Source organism: Accipiter gentilis, chromosome 8, assembly GCF_929443795.1.
Source record: "Accipiter gentilis chromosome 8, bAccGen1.1, whole genome shotgun sequence".
NCBI classification, from domain to species: domain Eukaryota; kingdom Metazoa; phylum Chordata; class Aves; order Accipitriformes; family Accipitridae; genus Astur; species Astur gentilis.
In genome coordinates, this window is record NC_064887.1 from 27,535,995 (window position 1) to 27,561,929 (window position 25,935).

The 25,935-nt window shown below is 36.6% G+C and overlaps 1 protein-coding gene across 6 annotated transcripts in view; it reads left to right on the forward strand.

Annotated features, from left to right (window-relative positions):
- Positions 1 to 24,859, forward strand: part of COL11A1 (collagen type XI alpha 1 chain) — a 164,285-nt gene extending 139,426 nt beyond the window's left edge. For all 6 annotated transcript variants that reach the window (XM_049807754.1, XM_049807759.1, XM_049807755.1 and 3 more), the window contains 14 exons: positions 854 to 907; positions 9,957 to 10,010; positions 10,439 to 10,546; positions 10,628 to 10,681; positions 14,194 to 14,247; positions 15,139 to 15,246; positions 15,849 to 15,902; positions 15,992 to 16,027; positions 16,134 to 16,187; positions 17,015 to 17,264; positions 19,437 to 19,549; positions 20,381 to 20,449; positions 21,144 to 21,377; positions 23,123 to 24,859. In XM_049807754.1, coding sequence (XP_049663711.1) covers positions 854 to 907; positions 9,957 to 10,010; positions 10,439 to 10,546; positions 10,628 to 10,681; positions 14,194 to 14,247; positions 15,139 to 15,246; positions 15,849 to 15,902; positions 15,992 to 16,027; positions 16,134 to 16,187; positions 17,015 to 17,264; positions 19,437 to 19,549; positions 20,381 to 20,449; positions 21,144 to 21,377; positions 23,123 to 23,269 — 1,389 coding nt within the window. In that variant the 3' untranslated portion in view covers positions 23,270 to 24,859. The remainder of the gene's footprint in view (positions 1 to 853; positions 908 to 9,956; positions 10,011 to 10,438; positions 10,547 to 10,627; positions 10,682 to 14,193; positions 14,248 to 15,138; positions 15,247 to 15,848; positions 15,903 to 15,991; positions 16,028 to 16,133; positions 16,188 to 17,014; positions 17,265 to 19,436; positions 19,550 to 20,380; positions 20,450 to 21,143; positions 21,378 to 23,122) is intronic.
- The last annotated feature ends 1,076 nt before the right edge of the window (positions 24,860 to 25,935 follow it).

Sequence of the window (25,935 nt, forward strand, 5' to 3'; positions counted from 1 at the left end):
ATCTTGATGTTTCTGCTTCAAGAAAGTTAAGAAGTATCTGAGCAATACCCATATTAAGCATCGAAGTTCTTATATTTCTGTAGATTCCCATATTAAAACATCATTAATTTAATTTTTTTAATTGGAAAAAGATAGGGTTTCCATTTTGGAAAGTCTCTTTCTAGCTTTGTAAGTTCTGATTATCAGGGAATTATCCTATACAGTACAGTGTGAAAATAAAAAATGCTAGTACGTTGAACATATGGTTAGAAGTAAATTATAAACTGGGGCTTACGTGCAGACTTCAGGAAATTAGTATCTGTATGTCTTACTTAACAGTAACAACTTCTAGAGTGTTGTGTTCCTGAAGAAAAGCTGTTCAGTAACCCTGAAATATTTGAGTATCGCAGCTTACCAAGATGGAGTAGCCAAATGGCTATCAGTGCACAAAAGATTTTTCAAGACAAAGCCACCCATGGTAGCTAACTCACAGATGTTACTTTTGCTAAAATTTTTCACTAACAACTACAGCACCTGAGAAAGCAAGAAACTTCTTAATGCAGTTAAGACAGTAGGCTAAGACCGTATGTTACTTCTGTGCAGCCACTTTCGGGTTTGAAACGTTTTGTTGCAAACAGGAAGAGAAAAAAAAAAAAAGATTGCATTTCGTACAGTAACAAAAGCTGTTAAAAATTTCAGACCACCACCCTAAGAAAGGATTTGTTGAATAAGCACGTATACTTCTCTGTGTGCATTTATGGTACTTATTTGCTGTCCATTCAAAGGGGCCAACATATTGCAGATGTCTGTTGCATTTAATAAAGATAATAACTTTATACTTTGTTACCACTGAGTGTATCATTTTCCATTGCAGGGTCCACCAGGTCCTTCAGGTGAAGCTGGCCCACCTGGGCCACCTGGAAAAAGAGTAAGTAATTTCTCATTTTCTCTTGTACGTATCTCTTTCTGAGACACTATGTTCTAGAGAACTTCAGCTACTCGTTTTCCATGTTGTGACACTCATATATTGATGTTTGAAGTTTCTTTAATGTAATAGGAGAAATGAAAAAATAGAAACAGCAGAGGAAACCCTTTAACGTGAGTTACATGGAACATAGGAACAAAAATACAGAGGGAAGAATGTATTCCTTATCTATAAATACACTTTTTCTTTTCACCCAAGTGAATTCAGTGACTGCTGGATTAGTCTGCTAATAGGAGTGAGTGATTATGAGAGTAATAGAAGACATCATCCTTAGGCACAGGACTGCTGGCAGGGAGCAGGAAGAATGTGTCTGCTTTGGTGTCCTTAGCCTCTGAAATAAAATAATTTCAATGCAGCTTTTGTGCAAACCTATGTCATCCCCTCTGCATACAAAATTAACAAGCAGACATTTCTGTAACTTAGGAAGCCATTCCATTATTTCTAAAGTCTTTGAAGCTTCACTGGCTTTTCAAATATAGCTAATCAAAACCAGTAAATAATGTTACACTTACAGAAATGTAGTAGATGCATCAACCTTTAGATCTGCTTCAGAGAGAAATTAGATGCAGTTTTTACACTGTAAAAAAAAAGGGAGGGGGCATGATTAAATGTAAGCTAAGAGCCATTTAACAAAACGTGTTAAATTGCTCTATTTAATAGGCTTGAGTGAACTGACATGCCTAATTAGTTTTATCTATTTTACACAATAATCTATTTGCTCCACCAGCTTGCAAAACATTTATAATACTGTAAATGATTACGGTAGCATTAGCAACCTTATCACTAGAACTGAGATACGGCTCAATTGAATATTAGCATTTAGTATGTTTGTTTGACATCAAATTAGAACTTCCTACTTTATTATATAGAGAGGCAGTAGCTCATTCCTAAGGGATGGGATATATTGCATCTGATTTGTACCTAGACAAAAAACGCTTTAGAAACACAAATACCACATCACCTGTGGTTTGACACATTTCCAACTTAGGGAAAATGTATGGCTAAATATTGCCAAGTAATCCCATTCCTGAATGCTGAAGAAAACATTTTGTAGAATCAGATTCTACATTACTTTAGTACCTGAATGTCTCAAGCTTGTGGAGAGTCTATTATATTGATGTAATACCAGAGGGAAACAGTGAAGGATTGAAAGCTTCATACTTTGCTGGCAGAATGAACACAAAAAAATGTTATTTGCTAGTTTTCATCAGTTGTATGGTAGAATAAATTTCAGCAAAAAGCCCTAACAAGTGCCCTTTCATCCAGATTAAGAAGGACATACCATTTCAGCAGTAATACTGCTGCCTATGGAGGTGCAGCTCTGGCTATACTACTAGAAAGCCACATTCCACTCTGATTTTTGTTTTTCTGTCTCTGAAACAACAAGTTGGTAGAGACCAGGATTCATACTTTTAAATGTAGTTCCTTGAACTCCTCAACTGTACAGTCTCCTTATTTATTGTGTTACTCATTTTCATTCCCCTCTTCCCTTCTATTTTGGAATCAACCTGAACTCAGTTTCACTGCCCAGTCTTCTGAAATTATGTTTATTACCAAGTTGCAGAGTTTTGAGCAATCTGTGTTTAGTATTGCCGGTTACAAAGAGGTTCCCCCAGCTTTCCCTGGGAAGCAAATTCTAGTGAAAGACATGGACATAAATACAGTTTTCCCATTGGATCTAAGAGACTTCAGCTACAGATGCATACTTACTAGTGACATTCAACTATCAAGTGAAGGCCAAGAATAAACTATTTTTCCTAGTTATTGGTGGATAACAGTAACAGGATTACTACTAGTTGGTGAGATAAGCGAATACCAAAACTGTTTTACTGTGGTGCTCTAAAGTACCAGAGCCTTGCAGACTGAGCAAGGGTTTCAACGGACAAGCAGCATGGTGAGTTTAAGAAATACCACTTAGAAAGTACATGTCAGAACAATAAGTCTGTTCCAGATTCCTACTCTGAAGAGGTAAAATTGATTAGCATGCTAGTGACCACTTAGCTCAAGTCTAAATCAAAATAAAAGGTTAAATCTATGGATGAAACAAAAATGGCTCCTTAAAGCATCCACAAAATGTGTATCCTAATTAATATATTACTTTTCAGACCTAACAATTGCTCTTCCAAAAAATATTTCCAGCACTATCGTTCAGAAAGTCCTACTACCACAGATACTTTCAGTTTTATAAGGAAGAGAACAGTGTATCTTCAGAACAAAATCCTATGTTCAGATGAATGACTAGATTAAATATTTATAGGCCAAAACAATAATCTATGAAAGGCAAACCTTGTGACATATTCATTGATAAAGTCTCTCAAAGTGATTACATATATTTTGATTTTTTTTTCTTTTCATTAAATCATAATTAATATTTTACAGATCCTGACTTCTGAAATGATCTGTGTGTGTACCAGATCAGATAAATGCGTGCTCAGAAGGCTTTATACATCTATGTAGTTGTCCTGGTTTCAGCTGGGATAGAGTTAACTGTCTTCCTAGTAGCTGGTACAGTGCTACGTTTTGAGTTCAGTATGCGAAGAATGTTGATAACACACTGATGTTTTCAGTTGGTGCTCAGTAGTGTTTAGACTATAGTCAAGGATTTTTCAGCTTCTCATGCCCAGCCAGGGCACAAGAAGTTGGCACAGGACACAACCAGGGCACCTGACCCAAACTGGCCAACGGTGTATTCCATACCATGGGACGTCCCATCTAGTATAGGAACTGGGAAGGGGGGGCGGGGAATCACCACTCGGGGACTGGCTGGGTGTCGGTCGGCAGGTGGTGAGCAATTGCCCTGCGCATCATTTGTACATTCCAATCCTTTTATTACTACTGTTGTCATTTTATTAGTGTTATCATTATCTTTACTAGTTTCTTCTTTTCTGTTCTATTAAACCGTTCTTATCTCAACCCACGAGTTTTACTTCTTATTCTCCCGATTTTCTCCCCCATCCCACTGGATGGGGGGGAGTGAGTGAGCAGCTGCGTGGTGCTTAGTTGCTGGCTGGGGTTAAACCACGACAGTAGTTATGGTGCAAGTAGTCATGTGTGCAAATCTAGCATGGATTTGTGCACATACTGTTTAGAATATTAGAGCTATGAAATCTATCAAGGGAAACATATAGCCAAAGTGATTTTATCATTAACAAATGGAAGGCCAGATTCTCTAGTTCCATGCAAGAGAGTATCAATGCCCAAAACACCAACTGCTGATTTAAAAATACGTATTCATTGGATCAGACTTTCAGGGACTAAACTCTATTTTTTAATTAAATGATAAAATGCCCTGTAATGAATTTAAAAAAATAGTGATTCTTTTAAAGAGTATCTTGTCAACAAAGTAAAAAACTATGCTCAATATTTCCTATATACTAGAATATAAATATACCTTGCTTTACTTAGATAGTCAAGACAGGTTTTTATTCCATCCAAATTCTATCTTGATTTATAACTTTTAATAACAGATGATAGTAACAATAAAAATTTAGGACTACATGTTGGAAGTATTTGGGGAAAACATATTTCCCTTGATTTAAAAAAGTTGTCTTATACTTGATAACCACCCAAAAGAGTTCTAAAATAAAAGGAATGTAGTCAGAAGCATTTCCTACTCTTTCTTAGGCAGAAATAGTCAGCTAATGGAATACTGATAGCAGAATGTGAATAACAGTAGTGTAGAAGTGATAGCAGAATGTCAATAAGAGTAGTGTAGAAGTAAAAGCATGTCATAACTGTTATTGAAGTCAAACAGAAATATCATTATGCAGTATCAATTGCATAATATGCATTTTATATAGATGTATGTTCTTTCATAAATACAGATAGAAAAACTTGAGCAATTAAACTACAATATTTTAGTGCTAAAGTTAGCATTCTAGCCAGCCAATGCTAACAGTTTTGTATCATCTTACTGAAGAATGCTCAGCAGCAGTTAAATACAGCGTTTCTAAAAATTATATTTTTATGTTGACATCAAACCCTTATGATGCAAATGTGTCATGGTTTAACCCCAGCCAGCAACTAAGCACCACGCAGCCGCTCACTCACTCCCCCCATCCAGTGGGATGGGGGAGAAAATCAGGAGAAAAAGAAGTAGAACTCCTGGGTTGAGATAAGAACGGTTTAATAGAACAGAAAAGAAGAAACTAGTAATGATGATGATAACACTAATAAAATGACAACAGCAATAATAAAAGGATTGGAATGTACAAATGATGCGCAGGGCAATTGCTCACCACCTGCCGACCGACACCCAGCCAGTCCCCGAGTGGTGATTCCCCGCCCCCCCTTCCCAGTTCCTATACTAGATGGGACGTCCCATGGTATGGAATACACCGTTGGCCAGTTTGGGTCAGGTGCCCTGGTTGTGTCCTGTGCCAACTTCTTGTGCCCTGGCTGGGCATGAGAAGCTGAAAAATCCTTGACTTTAGTCTAAACACTACTGAGCACCAACTGAAAACATCAGTGTGTTATCAACATTCTTCGCATACTGAACTCAAAACGTAGCACTGTACCAGCTACTAGGAAGACAGTTAACTCTATCCCAGCTGAAACCAGGACAAAATAAAAGATCTTTTAAAGTAAATTTATACTATTTAAAGAAATCTGTTATAGCTGCTTGAAAAATTGATCAACTTTCCTAGTATTCCTGATTCAACATAGCACACAAGCTTGGTAGGACACATACATTTGTTTCAGTTTGCAGATTTCAGTGCCCTTTTAAGCATCTTGCCAGATCAAGACCTCAGAGGCTAGACACAATGGCTACCACTTCATCCACTGTCATATTTACTTTACTTTTATAAAAATATCCAGCACAATAAGCTTTTTGGTAGAGGTAGTCCACAGGAGATCGCTGACTTGACTTCTCAGCTACTCAGGACCCAATTCTAGCCTTACCAGTTCTGTTTGATTTGAGAATGGCTGCTCTTCATCAGCACATCATCAGATCCCTTGACAAGTTCTCCACTGATGTAAATCAGCCCAGGTTCTTTGGAAAACTTGAGGCATTACATGTATGTACACTATACTCCAAGCTGAACAGAGAAGTAGTCTAGTACAGCTTTGGGACTAGAAACCCCTTTTCTAATACTTTTTCCATTGTATGCATGTTAAACATTTGTAATATTGCCATCTGAATTTATCTATGTGCAGAAAAGAGAAGAATGAAATTTGCTAAACTTCCAGAAGGATGTGGCTTCTGAAGTGTTCTTAAATGTTCTGAAGACAAAAACTGCGTTAGAAAGTTAACTTTATTGTTGGAGCAATCTAAGACAACCAAGGAGTTCACAAATTCCTATGGGCTTGTCAGTGAGAGTTCTCAGCTCTACACCTTTCCTGTTGCTCAGAATAGCATCAGCACTGACCAACAGCATACTGTGTGAAGACGGTGTTTCTGATGAGGTGTAATGTTTTCCAGCTTCTCCTTCTAATGTAGGAGATAAGTGAGTTGTGATCAATGACAAATGGAACATCTCAAAAGGCCTCCTGATCCAAAGCCTGCTTATCTGGACATGCAGATACAAAGACTGAACCACCCTACAGCTATGTTGTTACTATTATTTTCTGAAACTTAATTCTTCGCACATACTTTTGGGACTTTTTTGGTTTTGTTTTGCCACAGAGTACTGGGTAGCATCTCTAGTTTGAATTCATTGATTTCTATCTGATAAATGTTAAAAATAGCATGAGGAATAGACACCATCAACAACATTCATTCTTAAAAAAAATAACATATACAGTCAATAAAAATCAATACAGGTAGTACTTCTTGCTTATGTTCCTCAAACTTTCAGTGTGCTAGGCTCTTCAGCTGTTTTCTGCTGTTTGGCTGTTTTCTTTATTAGTCGGTTAGATGTCTAGATCACATACACATAAGGCTCCATATATAAATCTAAAAATGTTAGAATTTAAAGTGCAAGACTAATATAAATTTTTGTTCTCAACTGGAGGGCATACTGCCTGCTTTCAATAAAAGAACAGATGTCGATACTGCAGCAAAGCCAGTCTCTAAATTTTGAGAAGCAAAAGTTTATTTGGTTAGTTGCCTTTATATAAAAAATTGAATAACTTAGAAAAAAAGGAAGTGTTTCCATGAAGGAGATTTTTCCATTTTGGCTACAGCATCATGCTGCCTCAGCAGGGTACACACACCACTTAAAAATTAAGCTGATTTTCTCTCTTGATTGCAAACGCACAGAACACCTAACAATACGCCAGGTTCATATCTTAACAGACTGATGAAATGTGGTAATGGTTTTCTGTGTTGGAAATCATGGGTTTAGTTGGATGACAGCTATAAACAACAGTTTAAATTATTTTAATGAAATACGGAAGAGCAGACAAAAATGTCCAACACGTTCATGTAACAAAAATTGAGGACGTTTGTTTCTGGTATGGGTTCTTTTGTCTTCTCATTTCTACATAAAATGTATCAGACAGTATGTCCAAACTTAAAGTGTAACGATCATAAAAATCACCATGGTAGCTGGGGTGGTAAGGGTGGGGAGCGATGCATTAATTTAAAATTATTGTTACTGAGATCTTTTCTGTCAGTTAAAATTTACCAGACACTCCAACAACTCAAGTATAGGAAGGTAAGATAAATAATAATTATCAGTCTTTCTCTGTAGAGAAATTGTAGAAAAATGTTCATTGCATCTATGCCATGCCAGCAATCGCAGCCTGTTAGAAAAGCAGTTCATGTAGCTGCTTTGTGCTTGGTGCAACATTGGCACTGTTTGATAATAAATGCACGCTCTTTGTTTAGCGATCATGATTCATTGTATTTGTAACTTAGCAATCACAGTGGTTTTAGCCCTGCTAATTCATGTTGCAGCTGCATTTCTAGATTATGCAGAGACCATATTTCTCAAATACAAACTACCACACTCAACCCTTTTCAGTTTCTTAGGTAGGGTAGATTATAATCCATATGGGAACTTGAATGAAAGGAATTTTCAAGCGGTAAAGACAATGGCTATATAAATTAATTTATGTAAGGGGAAAAAAAAAGTCCTTTGTCTAAAGTGTTCCTGGGTTTATTTATATACCTGCTCATCGTTTTTCTTGTTATCACTGCAAACTGCAATCCACCCAATGAATTACAACCTACACAAAGGGGTATATGCATCAGAGATTATTATTGGAACAGTAGTGATTTGAATTATTCTTCCTGTTTTAAAGAGTCAGCTATCGGACCACACTGCCCAGGACTTCTTAGCTTCTCTGTATTTTGAAAGTTAAAACTAAGTCCTTTACCACTTACAGCTCTTAAAAATACCGAAGAGGACAACCTGTTGATACCCACAACAAATGACCAAAGTCTATTACGGGTAGTTCAATTCACTTTGCATTATGTTTGATGGAAAGCCTCAACTGGAAAAATCTTAACTTCAGAAGCAAGTGAATTATCTTAATATACTTCTATGTAAATAGTTATAAAACTATGTAAATGAGTATAAATTTCCAGGAATTAAGTTAAAACCAGTGGAATTGCTCAAGGTATGTGCCAATAGTAGTGGACGTTGAAATACATCAAACTATAAAAAGTTTTGGTTAAATTCAACTCTAGTATAAAAAAATTGCTATTAGGTCAAGCTCTGGTCTAAAGCCCTGAGCTCACAGAGCATACCAGTAGATGCTTGACTGGAAGAACAGTTCTAGTCTGTAAGATTAAGAATGTGTTTTAGTGCTTTACTTTTAGGGGCCTTCATTTTTTTGGCTGTTGTTATGTAGTAAAAGCAGTAAATAAATGGAAATGGTTGAATTTTTCTTGTTGCTGATCCTTGGAACTTTTTTTTAAGTTCTACATAACAAACTGCTTGTTGCATTAATGAATAGATGAGTCTTAGGAATTAAGTTTCATAGATTCAGAAAATCACCTTGTATTTGATCATGGTCACTTTTCTTTCCTTTTGATTTAAGCTGCTTATTGGTTGGCAAGAAATAGCTACTTGTAATAAAGACATTTCCCAGGCTAAAAATTAACCTTGTAGGAAAACAGTTGGTCTATTATCTTGAGCGCATCTTTTCTAAACTAAGTATATGTAAGAGAACCATTTTCAGAAGAGTACATTAGATTCTAGATACTTCTTCTGTTCCTAACTGAAGCTATGACTATTAATTCCCTGTCCTGAAAATCAACCTTTGTCTTGGAGGACAAAAATGTCTTTTTGTTTTTCACTGAAACCATAAGAAAATGAAAGATGGGTGACATCCGCAATAGGCAGTCACAGTGCTGCCCGATGACCGCAACTCCTGTTCTGTGCCCTTCACCTGAATCTTATCCCATCTGTGCATCCTCCTGCAGTACCGAGTTCATCTTCTTAGTCAAACAGAGCTTTTGTGGAGCAATAGCATGAAACCTGATACCAAGAGCTATTTGTAGTCAGTGTCTTTATTTCATTCCTTACACTCTCTTAGTCATGCAAAATTTTTTTTCCTTTTCATATTTACTGGATAATATTAAGGCATGTATCAATTTTTGGCTGTCCAAATGTAATCAAAAGGCTCACTGAGCCCAACCCCCGCTTAAGAGAATAAAGAAGTATATGTCGTTCTGTGCACTGTAGAATGACAGGCCCTTTTGGAATCAGTGGCTAAACTACAGAGAATAGATAAAAGCCAATGCACAGCAAGTTTAAAACTGTTATTGTATGTGTAAATTAGTATTGTTCTTTTCCTTTTCTATCCTGTTTTAATTTTTTCCAAGCTATTTCTTTGGTTTTAACCTCATCATATCAGAGGTGTTAGATGACGTGTATTCTTTTAGATATTCTAAAAACCCAGAAAATTTTATGTAGGGAAAAATGGCTGATATGACAGATTGGAATTTTTATCCTGTGAATAAAGTGTCAAGAAGGAAATTCTAAGTTCTTTTGTTAGCATTTACTACTCATTAATACAGTGGAAATGGCACTCTCGGAATTTTTTCACTCGTAATATTTTAGAAAACTGAGATTATGAGCTCAGTCTCCATGTTTTACAGGGACCTCCTGGAGCAACTGGTGCTGAAGGCAGACAAGGTGAAAAAGGTGCAAAGGTAATACAGTCAAGATATTATTTTTAGGAGCCTGGAAATGTAAACTGTATATAAATGAAAAGTAAATTGCTTATCATGCACTGAGTGTGAAACTTATCAAAGTAATAATAGGTAAACTGTAAAATCCAAATTAAGACCCAGAATTAGCAGCAATACATAATGGAGTACATGGTGGACTTTCACCAGTACAGGCCCAACTTAGCTCACCCCTGCGGAAAAGCAAAATGAGTATGATTTGCTGGCACCCCATCTTTATGTGAAGCTATCAAAATTTTGTTCAGAAAACCATCCTGTGCAGAACACTTTTAAGAATAGGTTTTGGAAAATGGAGTGAGGAAACTTTGCTCTCACTTTGCAACTTGTATATCCCTACAGTGCCAAGCTTAGTCAGCTCTTCCTCTTTGACCTGTTGCTTATGTTCTTCTTAGGGTGAACCTGGTGCAGAAGGGGCTCCTGGAAAAACGGGTCCAGTTGGTCCACAGGGACCTGCAGGAAAACCTGGCCCAGAGGGTCTCCGGGGCATTCCTGGCCCTGTGGTAAGTGGAGCTTATAATAATATTTTAAATGTTGCATTTCTTGTATATCCTCTGGTAAAGCAAACTTTATGTTTTTTCTAGGGAGAACAAGGTCTACCTGGAGCACCAGGTCAGGATGGCCCTCCTGGGCCTCTGGTGAGTACCCTTCCTTTCAGTGCCAGAACAGAAAAACACCCTTTAAAATATATCATTAATGTGTCTGTGCATTTACAGAACAATGAATGTGCAAGTCAGTTCTTAGCACAAAGTTCTTCTGTGCTGGTAAAATCTGATACGCAACTGCCTTCTAATTTTACTGCTCCACTTTAATAGGCTGAATTGCTGAATGTTGCTGAGTTATAACAGGTAAAAAGTGGAATAAGGCAGTATAAAACCAAATCCTTGAAAACCCCTGAATAGAATTAAAAAATCTACTTCTGTCCCCACATCAGCAAAGCTTAATACCTTAAATCATTTTGTTTCCTTAGCAGTGGCAAATTTTTTACATCCATTGACTTTAGTGACTGCTAGTTTAGGAAAACATTATTCATAGGATAAAAGTTTAGATCATGTCTATTCCTTAGAGAAAGAAAAAATTAGATCAGAAGGAGGGCCAAAAAGGGACTTCTACCAAAGAATAAAACATACTAGTTTTATAAAAATGAACAGCAGCATCATGTCTGTTGTTCATTGTGGCAGTTCCAGGAAATATAATCCATGACCAAAGTGTTTAAAAGGGTCTGAATGAACCAAGCTCCCAGTTTCTAGGGCATCTAGGGCATACCACAGTTCTGCCATGTGTTAATAATATGATTAAAGCAAGGGAAGCAAAGGAAGGCTCCTACATATAATTTCATTTTTTCTCTGTCCCTTAGAAAACAATAATAAGCAAATAATGTACTGAGGAAACCTTACACTATAGCTCTTTGTTGTCTTCATTTTATCATTCTAATTTTGTCTAAAGTCTCAGGGATAACATATTGCTTGTAAGTCAAAGGTTGGTAACAATGAATGAGAAGCTGCAAGGAAAAGGACTCCCCTATGATAAGCCCATAATAAAAACCTCTTCTCCCCAAAGTTTATGATGGGGCCACCAGCATAGTTTTTAAATGATGTGCCCAATTTACAAATAAAATGCATGGGGGACAAATCAGACAACTAAAAACTGGTCTCCCCAGTTACAGTTCTGTGCTGAAATCTAAAAGACAATGAAAAATTATTCAGCAATAATAAACATCCCTTTCCCACATGTCAGTCACTAGAAGCCTCCAAACACATCCTCAAAATATCTCTCTTCCAACATTGGAGAGATTAAATATTCAATTCAAACCTGAAGCTGAGTGTATTAATGAACTATATACTCCCAAATGCACAGGTTTCCTGTCAGCTCAACAATAACTTTTTTCAGATGCATTGCTGCAACTTTACTTTCTTAAAATCCAAAATAAAAGTTTAAGTTTATATGTAAAAGTTGCTGAAGTTAGGTCTCCCTCCTTCCTCTCCCTCTCTCTACAATAGATTGCTATCAGGAGAAGAATATGAAAGCAGATTTGCAGTAGAGCACAACACACTGCAGGCGAAAATGGCTGATTCTGTATTCCAAAAGCTTAACAATTTCAATTTTCATTCATGAATTATGTATTTGACTAGGCTTTTGCATCTAACGATAACCTGAAGTAGAGATGGAAAGGATACGCACTGAATAATATTTTGTACATGAAGTGTTATGGTACTTTTGAATCTGTGCCAGGCTGAAAAGGTCACTTATTGCTGCTATGCATATCGTAACTTCACAGATGTCCCCTGCCAGCAGGAGACCAGCAGTGATGAGATACTGACTTAGCCTGGAAGCTCTATGCCTAATGCAGACATGTTCAGTGTGAGATTAATAGCCTCTGAGAAATGAATGCCTTTTCTGTGTTTGCATATGCACTGCATGGCCTGAAGTTTTTCGCCTCATACTGTACAAATTACACAAAACCAGCATCGCCATTCTTATGAACCTCAGATTTCTCAAATCCCTCAAATTTTTTCTAAAATTATAAATAAGGGTTAAAATAATTTTTAAAAGCTGGAGGAAGAACAAACCAAAGAGATTTTAACAAGCTTCATATATAACCTTTTTCTGTGCCATCTATCCATCTATATTTTTGACTATTGGTAAAACAGTATCTTTAATGGATTGCTCTTATGATCTCAGTAAAGATCAAGAAAGCACTGTCAAGTTATAAGAACAAGATTATTCAGAGGTTCTTGCACGGGATGTTCAGAAAGTAAGACCAATCAATGTGAATGTGTTTAAATCTCCACAGTGGTTTCCCAGGTAGCAAGACTACAATGGAATTTTCCAATAGATTCTCTAAGCATCAGCTTACATTGGAACCACCTATAAAAAAAAAAAAAAAAAAATCAGTGTTTTGGGTTGTCCCCTCCCCATGCCCACCCCAGAAATGTGGAAGGGCTTGTAGAATGGTTCTGTTGACCCTATGTTCATTGTTCACAGCTCTGTCTCCTGCCCTAGCATATTTCTGTTTACAGAAATCTAGCTGCATGGAGTAATGTTTAGGGACAACTGCAGATGAAACTTAGAAGAGCATTTCTCACTCAGTTTCATAAAGTAACATGTCTTTACTGTGCTGCAGAAAGGATGGCTTGTAAATACAATTTAAAAATTGTAAGCTGGTCATATGACATGAAGCATGTAAGTACCTAAAAATGTATCAGTTTAACACCTCTGTAAGGTAAGGGTATTATCCCTATCCAACAAATAAGGAGTGGAGGCTCAAAGAGACTAAGGCTGTTCGTAGAAGCATTTAGGATTGCCCAGACTAGTATTAAAAAACCCAAGTAATTTGTGTAACTAACCACATTTACAAAAGTGACCAAGGGCCATAAGCTTGTAAATGTCAGTGGAGCTAGCACACCTAGATCACATTAAGTAAGCTGGCAATGTTGAGTAGAAAAGACCTGAATATTTAGAAAATATAGATTTAAATGCATTATTCATGGTCATACAGGAATCTCAGGTGGCAAGTCAAGGAAACCATAATCCCAAGGTAACACCTTGCTGAAACAAAATATGAAGTAGTTCTCCAACAAAACAATATTGAGGAGCAGTTATTATAAGCAACTTGATTTATATTCCACAAAAATCTTACTAAGCTGTAGTAAACTGGGAGAAAACAAATTAAGAGGATACTTTCCAATGTCTTATGAAAGAAAGGGCTAAAATAAGCAACTAAAATAAGGTACAGGAATTAAGGTAGAAGTAACAATTGAAAGCATATAATGTAACCACAAACAAAATTAGGCTAATCGATCAAAAATTATTTTAATATTTTTTTTAATATTACTTGCTTCACTGGATGCTTTCAGTGCTCTTTAAGAATTTAAGTTGACCCTCTGCTTCACAGATTTCTAATCACACAACACTTTATAGATTTCTAATTATAAAGTAATTTAAATGCTACAGTAACATTATTATGCTTTTTTAAATATGCATTTCAACTTTATTTTTGGCCCTGAATCACATGCCAATCAATCACAACCATCAACCACTGAATGACTGTGTACTTGGACTTACACCGCCTTTAGTAATATTTCAAGAAAACATGACCTGTGCAGTATGTTAAAACTTATTCTAACATTACTTCCCTTGATTTATTTAGGGACCACCTGGCTTGCCTGGCCTAAAAGGAGATCCAGGTTCCAAAGGAGAGAAGGTATACTTTATTCATTGTTTGTGCCTTTGTAATTTTGACCCAGTATAAAATAAGCAGAAAGAAACACTAGGGGTTTTGTATCAGAAAGCAAGACAATTAACCATGTCTATCAGTCAGCTTCCCATAGCCTTAATAGTAATCGTGAAGTTTAAAGCAACATCTGATATCCTGGATATACAGAAAGAAAAAGATTACTGCCTGTGGTGTAATCTGTTGACCATGTGATTCTTCCTTGCAGTGAAAATCCCAAAGACATGGATGTAAAGAGAACTGTTGGTTTTACAAAAACAAAGTAGACTTAAAAGGGTTTGAGATTTTTATTTTAAAACAACAAAATAAATATGTAACAGCTATACTACTTTCCTTTGAAATAATGGATTGAGACATCCAGGATAGGATAGCATTTTCTAATGGAGTCCCAACAATTTATTGATTGCTTGTGTATCAGAGAAAAACTATATAGAGAAAGGGATATGAATATGATTATATCTTGTGAATTTCAGTTTTGTTTATGTGCTCGGATCAACTGTTTATACAGCTATATTACATGCGGAAACAAATGTGCAACACTATAATATGCTTATAGCATCTAAATGTGAAAGTTAGTATGAAATTTGTACCCACAGGTATTGTTATTTCTATATCTGTTCCAGTAAGAACTATGTTGCACTTAGATCTCTTTCACTGAATAAGCAGTCACAACTTGAAAATAATCTCCAAGTGTAAAAGGCTAACTAACAATAATGAATATGCTTTCAGAATAATTTGGGTTTGGCTTAACTGTTGACTAGCAACAGTGCTGACATGTGAAAGCTCTAATTTCTGTGTTTGCAAAGCACATTTCCTGTATATATTTTGAGTTTTAACTATATTTTCTTCTGTCTTGTTTAGGGACATCCTGGTTTGATTGGCCTGATTGGACCTCCAGGAGAACAGGGTGAAAAGGGTGATAGGGGTCTTCCTGGCCCACAGGGATCTCCTGGAGCCAAGGGTGATGCAGTGAGTAAAACATACTTGTGTTTTCATTCAAGTTGTGTGCAAGCAAAGAGCACATATTCCAGTCTTTCTTTTGAGAGATGTAAAGTTGCCATAAACATTTAACACCCGGAACCCCCTGCTAGAGGTTAAAACTCTTCTAGGCATTATACAAACACAGTGAAGTTAAACAGCGTAAAACAAGATCATAGAGTGTTTCAGAAGATGAAGGAAATGCATACACTTAAGTTAGGGATAAGATAAAACTAGCAGCACCAATCTCATCATGTTTATTAACTGCACTACCCAAAGTAGCTTCCTTTCTCCTAGTTATTAAGCCATGTTTTAAGGCACTATGTAAAAAGTGAGGTTTCCAAGCCAGGCTCAAGGGGGAACACAGTCGTGACTATAAGTCCTGCAGTATAAGAACAACTACAAGAAACTCAAACTGTGAGATAATATTTTAAACTTACAAACTATTTTGGACCTTAGCAAATGGCCTAAATCAAAACTCATCAGGGTTGGATGCTCAGTAGGACTACCTTTTTCATAAATATGCATTTTTTTAATCCAGTCCAGTATGTAGAATATTTTAGTTCTGTACTTACTTTCTTACTCTTTCTTAGGGAATTTCTGGTCCTGCTGGTCCACTTGGACCCCCTGGTCCTCCTGGTTTACCTGTAAGTAACTCCATCCAGTCCTCCTGTTCAAAACACTCCTGTGTTTTATGGAATACACTCCAATTATAGTTATATGTTCTTGCCTATAGGGTCCCCAAGGTCCAAAAGGTTCCAAAGGATCCAGCGTGAGTAATTCTCCACGGTTTTTGTTCTTTTACATAACTTTTGTGTGTGTTATTTTTTAGCATTCTGTAGCATGGTCAACACTGCATTTCTTTCATTTCTTTATAGGGTCCTGCTGGTCAAAAGGGTGACAGTGGATTACCTGGTCCACCTGGTCCACCAGTAAGTAAGAACTCTCATCTGATATGCATGCACATTACACTGACACGATGACCCTGTTTTGACAAAGGTAGAAAACAGCATTTGTGAACTTGCAGATAAGGAAAATATTAATGATTGTTTGAAAATTCATTTTTCAGGAAACACAGATTCACCAGACACAGAAATACAATGTATTTTCTGCACTGAAAAAGCCATTAGAAACTTTAAAAAGACAACAAAACCCACAAAAACTGCCCTAAACAAAAAAATACACTTGCAATAATTATTTAATGTGTTATATTCAAGCAAAGAAAATAGAATTATATTGGTTTACCTCTGTTAACACTCTTCTGTTTCCACTATTTCTTTTTCATATCATAACAATCTAAAATGAAAACAGTCCAAAACTGAATGAAGTGTTTCAATTTCTTGAAATGAAATATTGCTTTATAGACCCCAAGTGGAACTTTAAAGCTTCATCATAGGAAACATCCACAGTTTTCATTTGTCATAGGCTATGCCTGTGCTTGAGGAAATTGCCAGGGATAAAGAGGCAATCGCAAGTCAGTTCTGCACACTTAACTTACGTGAGGGCAGCACACTCTTCCCCAAACAACAACGCAGTGAGAAGAGTTTAGAGTACAACAATGGTTTGGCCTTCCTACAGTCATCTTTTTCTGCAAGTCAAAGCACACAGGCATAAATCTGAAGGAAATAAGTGAAATAAAGAAATAAAGATTTTGGAGAAAGCCTATTCAAAGCATCTCCAAGCTACATTCTGTGGCTTCATATTTATGCAGCTGAAAAACAAACAGAAGAGGTAACCAGGTATGTTGTTTTCCACTCAGGGTCCTCCAGGTGAGGTAATCCAGCCGCTGCCAATCCAATCACCCAAAAAGACAAGAAGATCTCCTGATTACATGTTATCTGATGCTGGTGATAATATTCTGGATTATTCTGATGGCATGGAAGAGATCTTTGGATCATTGAATTCACTGAAGCAAGACATTGAGCATATGAAGTATCCAATGGGCACCCAGAATAACCCAGCCCGAACTTGCAAAGACTTGCAACTCTGCCACCCAGACTTCCCAGATGGTATGTTAATATTGCATGACACAGGCAAACAAGGCTAAAGTTATGATCTGCTAAGATACTTTGGCAGAATAATTAATTACTGGTAGATGGTTAATATAGTCGCTCAATAGATACAGTCTCATTAAATCCTTTTTTGCAGGTATAAAATTTTATAAAATGTGAGTAAGATATGTTCTTTTGGTAAAAGCCAAAATTCTTTAAATACATAACCTGATCTGTTTGGTTTTTTTAAGTGCTAAATAAAAAACAGTTATTGTTTTGAAAGGTGGGCCTTGCATTTCCAGAACTATCCAAACAGGAGAGGGATGAAAGATTGATGCTATTTAGATCAACAGAAAGTAAAAATCAGAAATGTCATCACACTGGGATAGCGAATAGCTTTTTTAAAAAGAAATGAGAATTATTTTAGTAGCTGTATACTTTAGCTTAGCATGATAATATAAAATAGCATTAGTATTATATGAGATTTATTATTATGACTCAAAAAAATTACACTTTTACCCCTAGAAACAATATTTTGTTCCACTGCATGACCACTGTTCTATATCATTCAGCAAATAGACATGCAAATTTCTCTGATACTGTTTAATGCTACTAAGTACTAGTTTAATAAAATGCAGAGTAGTATGAACAACACACTGTTCTGAAGAACTATCTTGATTTAATTATTCTTTGTTGTTTTGTTCTTTTTTTCCAAGTTTTCCCCTCTGGAAAGGTTATAAATGAAAGCCAACCTTCACAGAGTTTTCATTCTTTCATTTTTTACTTTTTTTTATTCCAATGGATATTTTTCCTAGTTCAAAGCAGTATTTTTCTGTTTTAAAATGGGAGGAAAAATAGATTTTGACAGTTTAATAATTTTTTATTGCTTTCACTCTGGATAGATAAAAACAGATGGTTGCCTTGAGGAATAGTTAAGCAGTGTATGTGCTATATGAAAAGTACATATTTTACAATTCAGTACCCTCCATAATAATGAATGTTTTTAATAGAACACATTCACCTTCTTAATTTACCAGTATTTGCTTATTATTTGGAGCTTTCTTCATATCAAGGTAATCTTATTTTGGTTAAAATAAAAGTAAATGCATTCATTAAAATCCAAAATCTTAAGGGACAAGACTTACAGGTAGGAAGGACTGTTTTCAATAAATACAGCCTGAAACAATAGAGATTTGGTATTCCTCTTTGAAACCTCCAGTATTTGCTTGAAACTGGATTAGAACAGTAGTGTCAGAAAATCATTTGCTGTCCTGCTGTGAAACTAGCTGGAGATAAGGACCCACATCACAGAAATAATTTCAATTAGAATGGTAGATTTTAAAATGCGCTGATTGCTAATGGACCTTGGATTGACCTTGGCTCTCTTTCATGCCCAGCCTTCATTCACCCTGGCATTGTAGGGCCTGAATTCTCAATCATGCCAGTCTGGTAGGACTGCAGAAACTGTGGGAAGCCTCCTGCAAGTTTTAACTGTCTGTCCCACCATGTCACCTAACCAAGCATTAGTTAAGGTGTTTTTATCAGCTAAAGCAGCCTGAAGTTTCACTAGTGTTGCAGCTTCATAACCCAGCAGTAAAAAAACATATTTGCTTGAGGTATACTCTCTCAGGGGAAGCTTTGGGCATTTGTGCCACCTACAACCTCACCAAGCCCTGTGTGGCCACCTTTTTATGTAGATAGGTGTGAAAATTACTCCAGATTTTGCTCTCTGACCTAAGCCATAGCTTATTTCTGCCTAAGGCTGCCTCCGCTCTGTTTTTGAGAGTGCTACCACCACAGGTACAAATTATCCTTCTAGCTGAAATACTGAAATGGCCAAATTGCTGGGACCTGCAATGTGTGTTTCACACAATAACGTCCTTCTTCCCCTAGACTGAGGTCTCTGCAGTTCCTCCAAAACCTCAGCAGCATCCTGCAATAGTCATGGTTTGAAGTAAAATTAGACAAAAACAAAAGGACGCAGATAAAAATAGACTTGGATCCTGGTGTTATCTTTCATAAACAACAGCAGCAACAAATCACAAGGCAGAAAAGAAAGAGTTGCTTTCTCATCATTGAGATAAAATAAATTTGCTACAAACTTTGGAGGACCATTAGGTAGCAGTAAAACCTGGATCTTCCAAACACCATTTCCACTATATAAGGAAAATATTTTCTCATCTGTTTTAGGGGAATATTGGATTGATCCTAACCAGGGCTGTTCTGGAGACTCCTTCAAAGTATACTGCAATTTCACAGCAGGTGGGGAAACTTGCATCTACCCAGATAAGAAATCTGAAGGAGTAAGTACCAATCTGTGTTTTCAGTTAGCTGTTGACAGATCCTACTATGCTGTTGCAATGTTGAACTAAACAGGATAATTACATCATCACATCTTCATATATCTGTCTTACTGATTACATTGAAATTTGCATAAATCTGAATAAAGTGGTAAAATGGTACATAGAGTTAGCAAACAGCATTTTCATTCTTTTGCTTAGATAGGGAATCGATGCACCTGCTTGCTAACCTTTCACTGCATTTCAGAATGCGACATAGCTGTGCAGTCTTTAACTGACTAGTTAAAAGTGCATAATCTAGCATTTGACACCTAAAGCTAAACTCTTACTGTGTTTCTCTTGTGGGTTCATTCATATCCATTCATTTAAACCTATGCAAAGCAGATGTAAACCACTATATATTAACAGTGTCCCAACTCATCGTTATAAATTACCTCTGATGGGGCACACGGTGTAGAGGAAGGCTTTCTAAAAGCTTGCCTCAGTGAGAGAGATCTATCTGCATCAACATCAGTGAAAACTCTAATTTAGCCACTCTTCACAGGAACAATTTATACCAGCAGTTTACCTGAATCTTAACAGATGACAACAGTTTCTCTTAAACTAGCTCACTTTATAAGCTATCACCTTGGATTCCATTTAAAGTCACTAATTTGAAGGCATTCTGTAAATGAAAAACATCCTATTTTAGAGCTTTAAAGAGGCTGAGATCTCAGAAAGAAGAACCAACCATTCTTTACTATCTGATGTTTAACTTGTCCCAGGTAATGTAAAACCTTCATATCTATTAACATACGTTTTAAATACTTCTACCTCTGCTGTTTTACCACACAGGTTAGAATTTCATCATGGCCAAAGGAGAATCCAGGATCTTGGTTTAGTGAATTTAAGCGCGGCAAACTTGTAAGTTGTCACTGCAACATAATGGTTATTCACAAATCAGGTACATGTTATCAGTGATCAACAGATCCCAAGGAATTTTATAAATATTTAGATAAGCAAAAGACTTTTCAGCCCCAGCCTTTTTGCCCTCAGTATTAGAGCAGCTATATGGCCTTTTGCCACTGGACAGCAGAAGTCTGTTCTGCATTGTCCCACAATGATCCCAATGGTCACTTGCACAGCTGATGGTGAGGATCTGGCTTCTGGCAGACCACACCACCACCGAACCTTAGTAAAGCAGCTGGAGCACAGATCCCCTGCCCCATTCTAGGTAACCTGAAATGTACCGAGAATGCAAAGATGAGACTGCAGGCTTACATAACTTTATAATTAACTAAAAGCAGATTCCCAAAGAGATTCTGCTGTTTTACACTATATAGTAGGAGTAATTCTCTCTTTCCCATTAGAATGAAGCTAAAATATGTAGCTCTTCATCCTAAATACATTGCTACAATATGAAAATCTATTTACTGAGTCATAGCATTATTGAACTTTAAAAATCCATAAAATGTTATATGTTGGTTGGCTTTTTTTTTTTTTTAACTTATTAAGGACAGTTATGTGGTTCTTTTGTCAACAATAATTTTGTTTTGCATTTTAACAAAGGAAATAGATAAATATTCATGTAACTTCTTATACTTTCCATATTTTCCAGCTTTCCTATTTGGATGTTGAAGGCAATTCCATTAATATGGTCCAAATGACATTCCTTAAACTACTGAGTGCCTCTGCCAGACAAAATTTCACTTACAACTGTCATCAGTCTGTAGCTTGGCATGATGCATCATCTGACAGCTATGACAAAGCGCTGAGGTTCTTAGGATCAAATGATGAAGAAATGTCTTATGACAACAATCCTTACATCAAAGCTCTTCACGACGGCTGTGCAGTAAGTAGAGGTTCAGAAGAGTCTTTATGAAACCAACCTGTCAATTAAAGTAGAAATAAAACAAATTCATTCTTTCATAGCTTTCTTCTGAGAAAAGCTTTCTAAACACTTTATTTTTAATAGACTGCCTTTTAGTAGATTTTTAACTATAGTACACTATTCCCTTATTTAATTTTCCTACATGTACCAAAAAAATAAAAAATAATAAAAAAAAATAAGCCAAGCAACAGAAATAGAACAAACCTGGCATGGATACTGGCTGTCAGCACCAATGTGCTGAAACTAGACTATCTGCTAGTATGAGCACAGTATCAGAACACGCACACAGAAGAACAGAAGCAGAAATGCATAAACAGGGGCAGCAGCCCATCAGTAGAATATTTTTATACTCAAAATCAAGGAAGGCATATGCAGACAGAGTATTTAGTGAATACAGTAAAAACATGTATGAACTAAGCCATATGTATGTACCCAAACATAGTGAATTAATTGCATAGTTTGATATGTGACTTTGTATTTCCTTTTCTCATTTTTTGGTAGCCCAAGCCAGGTGAAGTTTATGGATTGTACCTTTCAGAATTGTCTCTCAGCTCGGCTAAAACCCCTGGAGCTGTTCAAACATGCATCAGCTCTCTGACCACCTCTCCAGCAGGGTGTTTGTAGGCATAGCAACTGTTACCTCTTTTCAGAAACAGAATGGTTTGTAGTGAACACTTTGAAACAAAGACAACAAAGGAGCAAGTGACAGTTGAAGCCTCATTAATTATTTTGGTTTTGATATGGGAGCATTTTGAAGGCAGTTCCTGAGATGTCAGTGATAAAGAATCAGACCTGAAAGTGCCAGGATACATACCTGACTCTGAGACAGAGATGCAGCTCACGTAGATGCAGTGTCTCCTCCCCTCAGTAATGAGATTCTAATACATAACTAACTGCTTCATGTGAGCCTTTCTGTATGTCCTGTATATTTATTTTGCTTTTATTATCCACAGCGGGTGAGTGTAGAGCTCCAGAGAGCTGGAAGTGATTCAGGGTGTAGCTCCATCACTAAACTGAGAACACTCAGATCTACCAACTTGGATGCTCACCTAAACTCCAAGACCCTGGCATAGCTGAAAGATGACTCGGCAAGATATAAGAGATCATCTGAACAAAGTGCAGTCCTGATAACTAACATGACTTGGTTGGATGATATTTAGAGGAGATAGAGAGCCTTTGTTAGGAAGTAAGGGTGTCCCTTCAAACCTGGTTTCTAAGTGCATCGGTTGGCAGTCGTGTCAACCACTTTCTTTCATGTCCAAACAGCTGCTGTAGTATTTTGTAAGACAGTTACAGTCTTTCTCCTTAGAAGTGGATCTTCTGTCTTTCAGAACTAAGTAGTGATTTTTTCACATGGAAGATGTGCACACTGCTATGAGAATATTGTTATTATTTATTAAATAGTATAGATGTGAGCTCAGAATTCTCAAACATTGAATGTCTTAGATACTAAAATAGGCCTACAAATGAAAAATTAAGTCAAAAAGCCATGGGACAACCTCTTTCTAAAATCAAAACCACTCCATATCACATTTTTTAAATAAAATCCCAAGAAAACATAAACTTTAGAGTTTCTAATATCTCATGCATGAGGGGCAATAATTTATAAATTCTACACTTCAGAGGTAACCTATGAAGATCTACAGCACATGCTGACTGCTCTGATATATAACCATGTTTGCTTTCTTTTGCTTCTTTTTTAACAGTCAAGAAAGGGCTATGCAAAGACAGTGATCGAAATCAACACACCCAAAATAGACCAAGTGCCTATAGTTGATGTGATGATCAATGACTTTGGCGATCAGAACCAGAAGTTTGGATTTGAGGTCGGTCCTGTCTGCTTCCTTGGTTAAGCATAAGACAAAATCAGATCAACAAAAATGTTGCACTTTGGTGCTACCAATCCACTTCATGCCACATGCAAGTTTTGAATAAGGATGGCATAGAAAATATGTCTTGCTGTGTATGTATGTCTTACCTAGAAAGTAATTGTTGCCCTTGTAGGGCCAGAATCACATGACTTAAACTTATTTTGCAAAGATGCTGTGGCACAGATAGACAACATAGGGCTCACTTTAGGAACACCCCCCTTTGGATTCCTTTGGTGCTGTAAAAAAACAAACATGGTGCTCCTTCCATTACAACAGAGATGTTAAGAAAGTGTTTAATAAACTGTAATTATTCTATGTACAGTACTATACTGTTTTTCTCTGTCCATTTCCAAAACTTGCATGTGTCTCTGAATTGCATCTGGCTCTTATTTTATAATTACAAAGCTACATTGTCAATACTGTGTATGTATTCTGAAAAAATAAAGCTGTAAGTGCCAGTGAAGCCAATTCCAATTCTGATTAATAATAAAATCCCTTTGTATATATTGTTGTTGAAGAGCTTTGTTATTTGAAGTTGCCAACAAAACTTAAGGTGGCAAAACTGGAAGATCTTGAGCAGCACACTCAAACAACTCTCTTCTGCTGATATCACTCTGTGATGATGAATTTCAATAATGAAAGCACCTTCAAAGGTGCTGTGTTCCATGGTGCTATACCTCAGACTTTTTATTTTCTTTTCTAATTCCATAATTTCATAAGATACCTGTATATACCTAAAATAAACAAGTTTATATTTCTGGGTGGGGAAAATATGTAAGAAAAAAAACCAACTTGTGTAAGACACCTGTTAAAAATCTGTGAAATAAGTTAGTCATACAGCTTTCCTTTTTCTTTTTTTTTTTTTTTTTTTTAAAAATCTCACCTGAATTTGTTTCCATTCTGCTTATTTGGTCTGCATAAATATTAAAACTGGATCCTAAACAGTTATTTATGGATTTTTGCAGTGTTTACTTCGATTTTTATGTAAGCAATGATGGATGTTTGCTTCCTGAACTAGATACTAAAAGTTCCACAGAATGGTCCTATACAATATTTGCCCATCCCATTAATATGAATTATTTTTTCCTGTTATTTCACCTGAAGGCCAGGGATGCAATATGTCTAGGTCATGTGATTCTACATAGTTGCTAAGCAACATACGAGGGGACTGCTTCCTACAGAGCTGTCTTTGACCCAAACTGTTAAAATTTGCTGTTCAAATCTCACAAAAAAAATGTTGGTTTGGCCTTACCTCTGAACATTTTATTCAGGTAGTTGGAAGTAGAAGTTACATTTTAGCTTTACAACAGAAATCCTTTTGTAATTATTTTTCATAATATATGTAAGACTTGAAAAGAAATGTTTGTTTCTATTTCTTATAAATTGTTAAATTAAATAGTACTAGTTTCTGCTGGCTCATTTCCAACTGGTATTTTCTTATGCACGTTTATACATGTAAAAGTGAGATTTCAAAAGTCAACTTCTTGCTGTTCATATTTTCTTTTATTTTTGAACCAAAGTTTGTAACTGTCACCTCAAAGAGGAAAATACAAATTTTATTAATAAAATCAAGTCTTGTCTACCTGGATTGGTCACTCTCTTTTTTCAATGTCTAAAACTCACCCACTGTCATTACTGTAATTTCACTCTGCTTCCAGACCATCCAAAAAAAAGTAATCTTACTACATGTCCTGGCAAGCACTGGGCAACAGCACTGGGAAGAGAAGTGTTAAAAGACGCTGATCTGGCCATTGGCGGTACGCAGCAAGGCTGATAATTTCACATTTCGTTTGTATGGATTTGTAGCTGCAGCAGTCCACATAATAATATCAAACACAAGACTGGAACCCAGTATTCTTCTCTCACAATCGACAGTGTCTGAGTGCTTCATAATCTCATGCTTATCCTTGTAGGATCCCATGAGGTAGGCAAATGACCCTGTTTATTGATAGGAAACAGAAGACAAGAACCAGACCAAGACCTAGAAACTATTGGAACACAAACTTTCCAGTGCCTTGTTTTAGATAGTGGAACCAGAACTGGTGATGGGTCCGAGCTACAGATATGACATATGTCACCTGGGGCCTCCTCCAAAATGGTTTCTATTTTTTTAATCTGCTAACTGTTCTTTATAAATGCTCGTTAGATCCACAATAGCTGTGAAAGCAGCTCAAAGAAGTTTGGCAGAAGAGCAAGTACTTCCAGCTGAGCTGTTCAACCCTATCTAAAAAAAACCCAACGCTTCTGAGTCAGGTGCTTTAGGGTGATTTGGCAGAGTCAGGATTAGGCTGCAGCCAAACAGTGTTTCTAAGAGTGCAAGAAGCCAAATGAACCCAGATCTTTTCCAGAATTAGTCAAAGTATCTTGCCAAGGTTCATCTTGGCAACATCCCAAAGGAGGAAATGAACTTGAGTCTTCTACACCTGTCAGGCAAGGATTCATCAGGTTTATTCTTTAGCCCTTCTTAAGGCCTTAGCCAGGTACCTTACTATTTATCCTTGTCATGAAAACATCTCAACACTGCTAGTTACTCTAACTCCTCTTTGTCCATTCTCTGTTTCAGCATGCTGTTCTTGTTCTCTCCAAGATTCTGATTAAAGGGGTAAAATTGCCATTATATATTCTTGCCTTCAAGCAAAAATTATGCT